Below are 14,484 nucleotides of genomic sequence, written 5' to 3'. Positions count from 1 at the left end.
AATACAACAAGTGTAGACATTACCGTGAAATGCTTAGCCCTTAACCAACAGTGCAGTTCAAGAAGAGTTAAGAAAATATTGATCAAATAAACTAAAGTAAAAAAAATAAAACAATAACAATGCTATATACATGGGGTACAGGTTAGTTGAGGTCATTTGTACATGTAGGTAGGGGTGAAGTGACTATGCATAGATAATAAACAGAGAGTAGCAGCAGTTTACAAAACAAAGGGGGGCGATCAATGTAATAGTCTGGTGGCCATTTGATTAATTGTTCAGCTGTCTCATGGCTTGGGGGTAGAAGCTGTTAATAAGGAGCCTTTTGGTCCTAGACTTGGCGTTCCGGTACCGCTTGCTGTGCGGTAGCAGAGAAAACAGTCTATGTCTTGGGTGGCTGGAGTCTCTGACAATTTTATGGGCTTCCCTCTGACACAGCCTATTATATCGGTCCTGGATTGCAGGAAGCTTGGCCTCAGTGATGTACTGGGCCGTACGCACTATCCTCTGTAGCGCCTTACAGTCAGAAGCAGAGCAGTTGTCATACCAGGCGGTGATGCAACCGGTCAGGATGCTCTCGATGGTGCAGCTGTAGAACTATTTGATGATCTGGGGAACCCATGTCAAATTTTTTCAGTCTCCTGAGAGGGAAAAGGTGTTGTCCTGACCTCTTCACGACTATCTTTGCATGATAAACAAAGTACTATAGTTTCTCTGTAGTGCTAAAGGGCTGCCATAGGACAGCCACAGAATCAACCACTACTATCTGCCCCGGAGGATTTCAGCCAGAGGACACACCCCTTAAGAGGAAAAGAGCATCAGACTGACAGTTTCCTCACCTCTATGGTCACCTGTAAGAGTTGGGAGTCCAGTCTTTCAAGAAGCCCAGGCTGCTGCCAGAAAAATAGGAAGTACAGTATGAGGAAGAGAACAGTGGCATTCCCAGTGTGCTATTCCCAAGTGTACCTTTAATTTTTAAAATATTTTTTCAAAACTAGGCAAGTCAGTTAAGAACAAATTCTTATTTACAATGATGGCCTACCAAAAGGCCTCCTGCGAGGACTGGGGCTGGAATAAAAAATAAATATATATAGTACAAAACACCACAACACTACATAAAGAGAGACCTAAGACAACACAGCATGGCAGCAACACATGACAACACATTAGCAACAACATTTCTAGGCACAGACAGCAGCACAAAGGGCAAGAAGGTATAGAAAACAATACATCACACGAAGCAGCCACAAGTGTCAGTAACAATGTCCATGATTGAGCCTTTGAATGAAGAGATGGAGATAACTGTCCAGTTTTTGTTTTTTGCAGCTCGTTCCACTCGCTAGGTGCAGAGAAGTGAAAAGAGGTGTGACCCAGGGATGTGTGTGCTTTGCGGATCTTTAACAGAATGTGACTGGCAGAATGGGTGTTGTATGTAGATATCTCAGATGAGGCCTAAGTGGGTTTTATAAATAAGCATCAACCAGTGGGTCTTGCAACAGTTATACAGAAATGACCAGTTTACAGGAGTATAGAGTGAGTATATGTGTCCTATAAAGAGCATTGGTGGAAATTCTGATGGCCGAATGGTAAAGAACATCTAGCGGCTCGAGAGCACCCTTACCTGCCTATCTATAAATTACAGCTCTGTAATCTAGCATGGGTAGAATGGTCATCTGAATCAGGGTTCATTTGGCAGCTGGGGTGAAAGAGGAGCGATTACGATAGAGGAAACCAAGTCTAGAATTAACCTTAGGCTGCAGCTTGGATATGTGCTGAGAGAAGGACAGTATACTGTCTAGCCCTACTCCCAAGTACTTGTATGAGGTGACTACCTCAAGCTCTAAACTCTAGTAATCACACTGGTTCTTCTTACCAAACCAAATTACCTTTGTGTTGGAGGTGTTCAGAACAAGGTTAAGGGCAGAGAAAGCTTGTTGGACACTAAGAAAGCTTTGTTGTAGAGCGTTTAACACAAAATCCGGGGAGGGGCCAGCTGAGTATAAGACTATCATCTGCATATAAAAATGGATGAGAGAGCTTCCTATTGCTTGCTCTATGTTATTGATATAAATTGAGAAGAGCGTGGGACCTAGGATCGAGCCTTAGCCACTACCTGTCACCAAGGGAGTACCCTGACACAGCAGATGTTCTGACTTCAAACACTGCACTCTTAGACAGGTAGTTAGCAAACCAGGCCAAAGACCCTTCAGAGACACCAATACTCCTTAGCCGGCCCACTAGAATATAATGGTCTACCCTATCAAAAGCTTTGGCCAAGACAATAAAAAATAGCAGCACAACATTGCTTATAATCAAGGGCAATTGTGACATCATTTAGGACCTTTAAGGTTGCAGTGACACATCCATAACCTTGGCGTAAACCAGATTGCATACCAGAGAGAATACGATAGACATCAAGAAAACTTGTCAATAATCAACTGACTGGCTTTTATCAAAAGTGTTGGAAACAGGGCAAAATAGAAATTGGCCTATAACAATTAGGATCAGCTTGATCTCCCCTTTACATTTACATTACATTTAAGTCATTTAGCAGACGCTCTTATCCAGAGCGACTTACAAATTGGTGCATACACCTTATGACATCCAGTGGAACAGCCACTTGCATCTAAATCTTTTTTTTGGGGGGGAGAGAGGGGGGTGAGAAGGATTACTTACCCTTACTTACCCTATCCTAGGTATTCCTTGAAGAGGTGGGGTTTCAGGTGTCTCCGGAAGGTGGTGATTGACTCCGCTGTCCTGGCGTCGTGAGGGAGTTTGTTCCACCATTGGGGGGCCAGAGCAGCGAACAGTTTTGACTGGGCTGAGCGGGAACTGTACTTCCTCAGTGGTAGGGAGGCGAGCAGGCCAGAGGTGGATGAACGCAGTGCCCTTGTTTGAGTGTAGGGCCTGATCAGAGCCTGGAGGTACTGAGGTGCCGTTCCCCTCACAGCTCCGTAGGCAAGCACCATGGTCTTGTAGCGGATGCGAGCTTCAACTGGAAGCCAGTGGAGAGAGCGGAGGAGCGGGGTGACGTGAGAGAACTTGGGAAGGTTGAACACCAGACGGGCTGCGGCGTTCTGGATGAGTTGTAGGGGTTTAATGGCACAGGCAGGGAGCCCAGCCAACAGCGAGTTGCAGTAATCAAGACGGGAGATGACAAGTGCCTGGATTAGGACCTGCGCCGCTTCCTGTGTGAGGCAGGGTCGTACTCTGCGGATGTTGTAGAGCATGAACCTACAGGAACGGGACACCGCCATGATGTTAGTTGAGAACGTCAGGGTGTTGTCCAGGATCACGCCAAGGTTCTTAGCGCTCTGGGAGGAGGACACAATGGAGTTGTCAACCGTGATGGCGAGATCATGGAACGGGCAGTCCTTCCCCGGGAGGAAGAGGAGCTCCGTCTTGCTGAGGTTCAGCTTGAGGTGGTGATCCGTCATCCACACTGATATGTCTGCCAGACATGCAGAGATGCGATTCGCCACCTGGTCATCAGAAGGGGGAAAGGAGAAGATTAATTGTGTGTCGTCTGCATAGCAATGATAGGAGAGACCATGTGAGGTTATGACAGAGCCAAGTGACTTAGTGTATAGCGAGAATAAGAGAGGGCCTAGAACAGAGCCCTGGGGGACACCAGTGGTGAGAGCGCGTGGTGAGGAGACAGATTCTCGCCACGCCACCTGGTAGGAGCGACCTGTCAGGTAGGACGCAATCCAAGCGTGGGCCGCGCCGGAGATGCCCAACTCGGAGAGGGTGGAGAGGAGGATCTGATGGTTCACAGTATCGAAGGCAGCCGATAGGTCTAGAAGGATGAGAGCAGAGGAGAGAGAGTTAGCTTTAGCAGTGCGGAGCGCCTCCGTGATACAGAGAAGAGCAGTCTCAGTTGAATGACTAGTCTTGAAACCTGACTGATTTGGATCAAGAAGGTCATTCTGAGAGAGATAGCGGTAGAGCTGGCCAAGGACGGCACGCTCAAGAGTTTTGGAGAGAAAAGAGAGAAGGGATACTGGTCTGTAGTTGTTGACATCGGAGGGATCGAGTGTAGGTTTTTTCAGAAGGGGTGCAACTCTCGCTCTCTTGAAAACGGGAGGGACGTAGCCAGCGGTCAGGGATGAGTTGATGAGCGAGGTGAGGTAAGGGAGAAGGTCTCCGGAAATGGTCTGGAGAAGAGAGGAGGGGATAGGGTCAAGCGGGCAGGTTGTTGGGCGGCCGGCCGTCACAAGACGCGAGATTTCATCTGGAGAGAGAGGGGAGAAAGAGGTCAGAGCATAGGGTAGGGCAGTGTGAGCAGAACCAGCGGTGTCGTTTGACTTAGCAAACGAGGATCGGATGTCGTCGACCTTCTTTTCAAAATGGTTGACGAAGTCATCTGCAGAGAGGGAGGAGGGGGGGGGGATTCAGGAGGGAGGAGAAGGTGGCAAAGAGCTTCCTAGGGTTAGAGGCAGATGCTTGGAATTTAGAATGGTAGAAAGTGGCTTTAGCAGCAGAGACAGAGGAGGAAAATGTAGAGAGGAGGGAGTGAAAGGATGCCAGGTCCGCAGGGAGGCGAGTTTTCCTCCATTTCCGCTCGGCTGCCCGGAGCCCTGTTCTGTGAGCTCGCAAGGAGTCGTCGAGCCACGGAGCGGGAGGGGAGGACCGAGCCGGCCTGGAGGATAGGGGACATAGGGAGTCAAAGGATGCAGTAAGGGAGGAGAGGAGGGTTGAGGAGGCAGAATCAGGAGATAGGTTGGAGAAAGTTTGAGCAGAGGGAAGAGATGATAGGAGAGGAGATGATAGGATAGGAGAGAGAGCGAAGGTTGGGACGGCGCGATACCATCCGAGTAGGGGCAGTGTGGGAAGTGTTGGATGAGAGCGAGAGGGAAAAGGATACAAGGTAGTGGTCGGAGACTTGGAGGGGAGTTGCAATGAGGTTAGTGGAAGAACAGCATCTGGTAAAGATGAGGTCAAGCGTATTGCCTGCCTTGTGAGTAGGGGGGGAAGGTGAGAGGGTGAGGTCAAAAGAGGAGAGGAGTGGAAAGAAGGAGGCAGAGAGGAATGAGTCAAAGGTAGACGTGGGGAGGTTAAAGTCGCCCAGAACTGTGAGAGGTGAGCCGTCCTCAGGAAAGGAGCTTATCAAGGCATCAAGCTCATTGATGAACTCTCCGAGGGAACCTGGAGGGCGATAAATGATAAGGATGTTAAGCTTGAAAGGGCTGGTAACTGTGACAGCATGGAATTCAAAGGAGGCGATAGACAGATGGGTAAGGGAGAAAGACCACTTGGGAGAGATGAGGATCCCGGTGCCACCACCCCGCTGACCAGAAGCTCTCGGGGTGTGCGAGAACACGTGGGCGGACGAGGAGAGAGCAGTAGGAGTAGCAGTGTTATCTGTGGTGATCCATGTTTCCGTCAGTGCCAAGAAGTCAAGGGACTGGAGGGAGGCATAGGCTGAGATGAACTCTGCCTTGTTGGCCGCAGATCGGCAGTTCCAGAGGCTACCGGAGACCTGGAACTCCACGTGGGTCGTACGCGCTGGGACCACCAGATTAGGGTGGTCGCGGCCACGCGGTGTGGAGCGTTTGTATGGTCTGTGCAGAGAGGAGAGAACAGGGATAGACAGACACATAGTTGACAGGCTACAGAAAAGGCTACGCTAATGCAAGGAGATTGGAATGACAAGTGGACTACACGTCTCGAATGTTCAGAAAGTTAAGCTTACGTAGCAAGAGTCTTATTGACTAAAATGATTAAAATGATACAGTACTGCTAAAGTAGGCTAGCTGGCAGTGGCTACGTTGTTGACACTACACTAATCAAGTCGTTCCGTTGAGTGTAATAGTTTCTACAGTGCTGCTAATCGGGGGCTAGCTGGCTAGCTAGCAGTGTTGTTTACGTTACGTTGCGTTAAAAGAACGACAATAGCTGGCTAGCTAACCTAGGAAATCGCTCTAGACTACACAATTATCTTTGAAACAAAGACGGCTATGTAGCTAGCTACGATCAAACAAATCAAACCGTTGTACTGTAATGGAATGAAATGAAAATGTGATACTAACTGTGGAGCGAAGCGGAATGCGACCGGGTTGTTGTTGGCTAGCTGTTAGCTGTTAGCTGTTGGCTTAAATAAAGGACACACCGTGGCTGCCTTCCAAGTAAGGGGAATCTCCCCAGAAAGGAGAGACAGGTTAAAAAGGTCAGAGATAGGCTCAGCGATGATAGGGGCAGCAACCTTAAAGAAAGGATCTAAACCATAAGACCCAGATATTGTTTTGAGGTCAAGTTTAAGGAGCTCCTTTAGCACCTCAGACTCAGTGACCGCCTACAGGGAGAAACTTTGTAGCGGGGCAGGTGAAAAAGAGGGAGGAGCATTGGGGCTGGTCGCATTAGAAGGGGTGGGAGATGAGGAAATGTTGGACGGGCAAGATGGCATGGCTGAGTCAAATAGGAATCCTGACTTAATTAAGCGGTGATTAAATCAAACAAATGTATTTATAAAGCCCTTTTACATCAGCCAATGTCACAAAGTCCTGTACAGAAACCCAGCCTAAAACTCCAAACAGCAAGCAATGCAGGTGTAGAAGCACGGTGGCTAGGAAAAACTCCCTAGAAAGACCAGAACTTAAGAAACCTAGAGAGGAACCAGGCTCTGAGGGGTGGCCAGTCATCTTCTGGCTGTGCCGGGTGGAGATTATAACAGAACATGGCCAAGATGGTCATCAATGAACGTTTGAACAGCAGGGTCAGATAATAATAATCAGTGGTTGTAGAGGGTGCAACAGGGACAAACATATCTTTCCGACAGATAAGATCTAAACCAGGCCAGAACTTGTCGTGTAGACCAGCCATGCGCTCCTCGTCAGTAACAACACCATCAACAACATTAAGGGACATCATGGGCAGCTGTGAGAAGGGTTTATTCTCCATTTTCCAGAACTTCTTGGGGTTAGACCCAGAGAGAACTGCTCCTTAAAATAACAAACTTTAGCCTTCCGGGTAGCCTATTTCTCATTTGCCTGAACAAAAGCCATTCAGCCGGAGAATGTGTATTCTTGAGGCGGCGTAACTCTGCCAGATCACGGTCAAACCAGGGGCTGAACCTGTTTATAATTCTCATTTTCTTTATTGGGGTGTTTGTTAACAATAACACTGAAAATATCAAAAAAGAAGGTCCAACGACTTCCTGAGATGTGGATATTTTACACACAACAGACTGGAAGGAAGCTCACAGACCTGGGATGCGAATCAGCCAGTGGCCCGGGAAACTCAATCTGCAGAGACAAAGGGTCCAGTGAGGACAGAGACTGGTCTCAACTATAGTCAACCAATCTCAACTAAACTTGTGCATTTATTGTTTGTGGTTCCAAATAATACCAACCATGAGCCACATATGGTGAATTTATTGCAGTATTATTTTACTTATTTAAATTGGAGAAAAAATATATATATTTTCATGATCTGCATGTCATTTTTTTACATAATTCTAGATGGGATTTGATTTCTACATATACAAATTACTTAACAAGTTATTTAATTAAAGTATTCTCTCAGTTTATGCCTCCCCAAAAACAATACAACCCATAATTCAAATATAAACGTTTTTATTTTCAGCAAAAAATATACAATTCCAGTTTAGTTGTACTTTTTAAATTATATGTTTTAAAAAAAACTTTATTTAACTAGGCAAGTCAGTTAAGAACAAATTCTTATTTTCAATGACGGCCTAGGAACAGTGGGTCAACTGCCTGTTCACGGGCAGAACGACAGATTTATACCTTGTCAGCTCGGGGATTTGAACTTTTCGGTTACTAGTCCAACACTCTAAACACTAGGCTACCCTGTCGCCCCTTTACAGTCATTGTCATTAGAAAAAAAATATTTATCATTTTTGACAAAATGTACATATCAAAATTGCACAAACATGAACACATAATTTTGTGAATGACCAACAATGGTCTTAAAGTTGCACTATGCAGGTTGCTAAAACTCTAATAGTTCACCTAATTTCAGTTTGTGTGACAAAATAAGCTAGTATAGTGTAGAATCATTGTACCATCTAAACCGCTGTGAAATATATTTTCCATAACTAAACATGTTGTCGTTTCAGCTGTTTGAAGATGGTGTACAAAACCAAATGTAAAAGACGAAAAACAACACCCATACGTAGAATGTATGCACACATGACTGTAAGTCGCTTTGGATAAAAGCGTCTGCTAAATGGCATATATATATATATATATATATATATATATACAAAACTTAACCGGAAGCATAGAAATAACGCACACCGAACAGATCTACCGCTTCTTAGACTTGCTTTCATGTAGAATGATAGAAATATGAGTTATAGATCTATGTGAATTTGGTCTGGTTGCCCAAAAAGCTACATATTGCAACTTTAAAAAAGGTTCAATGCAACCATTTTTATCTCAATATCAAATAATTTCTGGGTAACAATTGAGTAGCTTACTGCGATTGTTTTGAATTAAAATTGTACTAAAAAATATCTTCTAAACAAAGAGAAATTTCTCAAGCAAGAATTTTGCTAGGACTGTCTGGGAGTGGTCTGAGTGAAGGACCAATTGGACTAACCTAATGTAACCTGAAAAGTAGCTGTTATTGGTAGAGAGGTTTGAAACTTTGTTATTGATCTATTAACTTAAACCGACCTCCTGATGATGTTGCCAGGCAGGGCAAAAATCCATCCCTTCAAAACAGGCTGAAATTTCAAGCAGTCTTTTCAAACAGCTTACGATAAATGGGCATTATCATTTCACAGTATTATTCCAATCTGTCTGGAAATACATTTAAAACACAGGAAAATCATATTTAATTGCAATGGGCCTTTAGACATTAAATTTAATTAAAAAAATAACTATTGTCTTCACATTTTTAGCTGAATATTTAATTCAAACAAGATCATGAAAAGAAATGGCACTTTATAAAATATTGAAAACCACAATTTAAAAAAGGTTTCACCACCTCCATCCCAAGTTATAAATCATATGACAATCAAATGCCTTTTACATGTGCAATTGACAGGGTCAATGTACTGCAAATATCCTTGTTCTAAACTGAATAAGAAAATGCCATGGATTTGGGGGATTCTTACCACCTTTGCAAGATGATTATATATCCACAGGTCAAACAACCGTGTTTATATTCCCTCAGACACAAACAGAACTTTACTGCTTGAACATCAACATGTTTCGACCCATCATTCTAGCATCAGGAGAGCAGTGAACACATTGGAAGTAATGGACCAACCGGTGGAGCATTTGAAAGAAAATATCAAACAATGCATCAAGAGAATAAGCAGGACTAAATCAAAATCGGGTTTGATTTTTCACCCAATGGAAATTGTAAAATTGACCATACCAGTCCTGGTTTGATTGAATTCCAGTCTTAGATCTATAATGGTAATTTAAACTGTGTTAAGGATTTGACCATTTACACTTACAATATTAGTGTAAAAGATGAGAGAATTAATCAGCTTAAATTACAACTCTGGTACAGACATAATAATTCTGTAAGCATAATTGTGAAATGTATTTAGCTGGAATAATTAGAAAATGAATATTTTGTCTTGGAAAAAGTTACACAACTTAGATTCGGACATTTTTATCATAATATTTAAAAGCTTTAGTCTTCCATACATGCCGCTTACTTGCCGGGACAAAACTAAACATTTTTGGAAAGGGAAACCAATGGAAGTAACCAACTTTGGATTCCCCAGCCAGTCCTAGCTACATTTCAGTTTGATAAGGAGAAAAAACATACAGTGTTACATGACTGAGCAACAAAGATGCTTCACAACTAAAGCCTCACTGTACAGCATCTCATACTAATGTGCCACATGGATGTCTTGTTGAATATCCATACATTTTCTCCACAATGCATGGAAGAATGCCGTTGTTTGAGTCTAAACTATTTGATGATTCACTTGGCCAGTCAAAATCTACAACACATACGCTACAGGCTAGTAGTGTACTCAAATTAGTTCCATCAAACAACAACAAAAAGCTACATGGTTTTTTAATGCTAATTTGACTTTTATCAATTTCTGAAAGGGGTAGGATGAGAGTTTGACTGATGAAGGGTGTGATCGTTGCATCATGCATATCACATCCCGCTTTGCCTTAAGGTGACAATGTTTTGCCCTAATAACTTTTTTTGCAGCAGACAAACACCTAAGGCTAAACAAGCGCTCTACCTTGGAATTATTTCAGAGGAAAAGAGTGGAACAAAAAACACACACACAAAGAATGGAACATAACTACACAGCAGGCAATGTACGCAGTCTTTCTGAACAACGCCCAGGTCAAAACTGAATTGCATTTTATAGACAAACAACTCATTGGCTAAGCCAAGACAAAAAACTGAAAGAAAACAAATGCTGAGTAAGAGGTCATAACGCTACAAAATCTAAACGCACAACAAGAACAGGAATTCAATACTAATCAATGCTTGAATGTCCATTGTAGATCTCGAAACAACAAATTGGCATGTTGGTGACATGCCATGAACATAAGAGGGTCTTTTCAGAAAACGGTTAACTTTGAAAGGCAGGAGAACACATAGTGAATAGCTGAAGATACTAGCAAAAAACTAACATTACAAATACATTACTGTTGTAGAACCCCATTCATTAAGAGCCAGTGTCACCTCAGATTGCCTCTCTCTCTCTCCAACATCTGTCAGTCAGTCTGAAACAGTGTAGGAGGAGGACGACTGGAATAGGGCACCAGGCCAGGCCGAGTCAGACCAGGCCGTATTTACTTCTGCTCTCATCCAGCAAGGCACTACGATTTTTATTCAAGTTTATCATTGCAAGTGCTTAATGCATCTAAACCACCTATAATACCCTATAATTCCAGAGAGTGCTGGGGTTCATCCCAGAAGGCAGCGGGAGCCTCTGTTCAGGTGATGGGACAAAAATAAACTGATGATAGTAGTCCTTACAGTTCCCTCTAAGGACAAATCATTGGCATCAAATCACAGTCCTTCGAATAGATAAGAGTGCTGAGACAAAGTGCTGCTACTAAAGTATTATTCATTCAGAGCTAAAACAAAATACACGTCCTAAAAGATGAGGTTTTTCTTACCCCTCTTCATTTGGACAGATGTTGCGCAATTCCACTTTCGATCAATGCTATAGAGGGGAAACCAAGAAAGAGAAAAAGCTAGCCAAGTGAGCATAACAAGAAAACAAAAACAAGAATCAACACAAGGTGCTTTTCAGAGTGGTTGGGTCTGGCCGGCTTCACAGTGTGTCAGTTTGGGCTTGGCTCAGCGGGAGTCTCAGGGGGGGCTGTCAGAGCAGGGGCGGCACATGAGGGGAATGGAGGGAAAGTGACTGAGCAAGAGACACACTCACACGGGGTGATGGAGACGGACGTATGGGCAGAGTCGTTTGGGAGAGGCACAGAGAAGCAGAAATGAGATGGACCACCGCCAGAATGACCGTGCTGTGACAGACCTAATCCCCCTAACGCAGGAAGACACCATCACCGCATCGAAAGACCAGTCTTTCAACCACAGAGAGAAACTCTCAGGCACCAACTCTTCTCCATCGCCCAATAACTGATGCATCTAGACTGGCTTGCCCATGCTAATGCTTCCCCCTGACCCCCCTTCACTTCCTTCCACCCTTGACCCCTTTAGAGTAACAACATCCCACTTCTGTCTTAGTGAAAGAACACAGTTCCAGAGTGAGTGGTATTCAGGTTCAGTGCTGACCCCTACAGGTGTCAGTTGCTATTGCGGTTGAACGTCTCCAGGATGGTGGTGTTGGTCTTCTCAAACACCCACTGCTGGCTGGGGACGCTGGGGTCACACGTGTTCATGAACACCTTCCTCTCTGTGGGGTTGCTGTCGATACAGCTGTTACTGATGGGGTGGTATAAACTTTTATCCTACAGAGATAGGGGGAGAGAAAGGAGGAGAGAGATGGTAATGATATATTTAGTTACAGTACATTTCACTGAAAATATTTTCCAAAGAGGTAATTTAATATCAAAATATTGAATAGCCTGCATGGAAAATGAGGAATGATTTTTTCTAGCATGGAAAACGATGACTGGAAGTCTATGGTAACAACTAGCACACTAGCTGTTACCATAGACTTCCAGTCATTCACCATCTCTAGTTAGCAATTGCGCAAACGATAGTTGGCAAACTTCCTTCAAACTACACTGAGAGACATAAAAATAGTATCCACAAGTTCATCTGACTCAAGGGAATAGATAAAGGGCATTCATTGCCAAAATACCAAAGATTCCCTTTAAAAGCTGAATGTCATTTTTAAAATTATTATTAGATTTTTTTTTATCTAGGAAGAAACTGCCTTAGCAAGCAGCCTGTGGCATTTTATCACGAGGAAAAGGAAATACAAAGGATCAAAAATACATATTGAAGACTGCTGCTTGGCTGGAGCAAAGAAGTGCATCACAACCAACTCACAAACTTTTCTTTTTCATACATGAAAAAATTATGTGTGTGTGTGATAAAGAGAGACCTTACCTTCCTGTAGCGCCACAGCTGGTTACCCTTCAAGCCGTGGCAGTCGTACAGGGTGACAGGGCTGTTGTGAGAGATGGCATCGAAGCAGACCTTTTTTGTGTGCATGGGGCCCCCCACCCGGATGTCCTCCCGCCAGCCAAACGTGAACACCTGGATAGGGCAGAGACAAGCTGGATCAGATCACCTCCAGAGATGGGCCTCCACCTCTCCTCTTAGAGCCAGTGTCATTCCTGGTCCTGGAGAACCACAAAGCAAGCTTTTGTTCTAGCCCAGTACTAACACCTGATTTAATTAATTATCAAAATTTAGAGGTGTGTTAGTAATAAGCTGGAACAAAAGCCTGCACAACCTGTGAGTCATCAGAACCAGGGTTGAAGAGAACCTTCCAAAGGAGTTCACACATCGGTCTCCCCCAGGCACGTTCACTCATGGGGGACAGAATAGTTGTTTGTAAAGGGGCTTCTCTGCTGTCACATTCAAAAGGCCCTGACTTGGACTGTAGCCATGCTGTTTGTCATCCCAGCTTTGAATACAAATTGCAACCATTACAGAGATTAAACAACAACAGCTCTTTAAATGACTTTAATTGAACTGTCAAAATAATAAGAAAACATTGCCATCCATCAACGTTTGGTTATGAGCTCTGCTAAAATATAACAAGGGGAATAAATGGGGCTCCATTAGAACAATAGCGATTATAAAGTTGTGTAAATTAGAGTGTGCACCAGCTTGTGTGTGTGTGCGTGCATGCACGTGTAGTGCTTATGAAGGCAGAGCGCTGTCTGTACACAGTACAAAATGAAGTTCTGTATGCAAAACTACAGGAAAACTAGCGCTTTTCACGGCAGACAGATGTCTGTATTCAGTGGTGTCTACTAAGCTCCTCACCTGTCCATGGCTCCACCCGGCCTCACCCCGCCCCTTCAGACATGTCTCCAGGCGGACGGGCGACCCAGACGAAAAGTGTTTGCTCTCCATGCACATGCCACTGCCTGTGTTGCGCAGCTAGAACACACACAGGGGCAGACAAACAGGTTAACAGAGAAAGACAGAAATTAACAGTCATCATTCAATAATAGTCAATAATAGTCATACTATTAACCACTGTCTAGGGCTGTCTGGATCTCTCAGAACTCTGTCAGCTCTCCTCTTTAGTGAAAAAGTGAGTGATAAGGAATGACGAAGAGGATACTGTGGCAGGAGCATGGCCTTCTGATGACTGAAGTGACAGTGACTGGTTGTCATAGGCCAGACATTCTGTCTGTCTTTCTTGCTCTCTTTCTAATCTAACCTTCTCTCCATATGTCGTCTCTCACTCTTATCTCTTAACTTTCTATCCTTCTAGCTGTTGGCATGCCTCTCTGAAGACACTAATAGATGAGTGTTGTACCTCTCCCCAGGCGGCGGCAGGGGGCTCCACAGGTGGGTAGTGCTTGGGTAGGTCCCAGGCCACCTCTGTCATGAACCATTTGAAGCTCTTACAGTTGAGGCTGTTCCTCAGGTCCTTCTGCACTGTCATGTCTCCTGCTGACAGGTGCCTGTACTCTGGCCTCCGCTGGTAGATGTACTCTGCATATTCATCCATCCATACCTCGGCCACTCGCTTCAGGTTCTGTACAGAGACCAAGGGTGAACAGAAAAAGCACTGTTGCTCCACAATGACTATAGGGGGGATGGATGCAGGGTACCAGTCCTTTGGGGCCTCGTTGACTGCTAGATGGCCTCGTCTCTTAAAATACATCCTCATTTCAAGTCAAGGACGGTTTGAGGAGAGGTTTCGTTTTACATAACCATTACCCTTCTAATAGAAGTGGATAAAACAAACTTAGAACCAGCAGAGAGTAAAGCCAATGATAACTGCTATTAGGAATCCAGGCAGTCACAGCCAGACTAAGGTTTGGATGGGAGTTACAGTTAGTGAGCACATCCTCCTGCTATAGGGTATACATATACCGAGCAGCACAGAAAGCACGGCTCTAAGCCAAACTCTGT

General features: G+C 44.3%; 1 protein-coding gene across 2 annotated transcripts in view; it reads right to left on the bottom strand.

Moving 5' to 3' along the window:
* Positions 1-7,554: 7,554 nt before the first annotated feature.
* The window catches only part of LOC118390062 (polypeptide N-acetylgalactosaminyltransferase 10-like), a 99,307-nt gene continuing 92,377 nt past the window's right edge, over positions 7,555-14,484 (bottom strand). For both annotated transcript variants that reach the window (XM_035780233.2, XM_035780234.2), the window contains 4 exons: positions 13,883-14,104; positions 13,381-13,497; positions 12,493-12,642; positions 7,555-11,885 (listed from right to left, as the gene is read on the bottom strand). In XM_035780233.2, coding sequence (XP_035636126.1) covers positions 11,721-11,885; positions 12,493-12,642; positions 13,381-13,497; positions 13,883-14,104 — 654 coding nt within the window. In that variant the 3' untranslated portion in view covers positions 7,555-11,720. The remainder of the gene's footprint in view (positions 11,886-12,492; positions 12,643-13,380; positions 13,498-13,882; positions 14,105-14,484) is intronic.

This window comes from Oncorhynchus keta, chromosome 11 (genome assembly GCF_023373465.1).
Source record: "Oncorhynchus keta strain PuntledgeMale-10-30-2019 chromosome 11, Oket_V2, whole genome shotgun sequence".
Taxonomy (NCBI): domain Eukaryota; kingdom Metazoa; phylum Chordata; class Actinopteri; order Salmoniformes; family Salmonidae; genus Oncorhynchus; species Oncorhynchus keta.
This window is presented reverse-complemented; position numbering and strand designations above follow the sequence as displayed.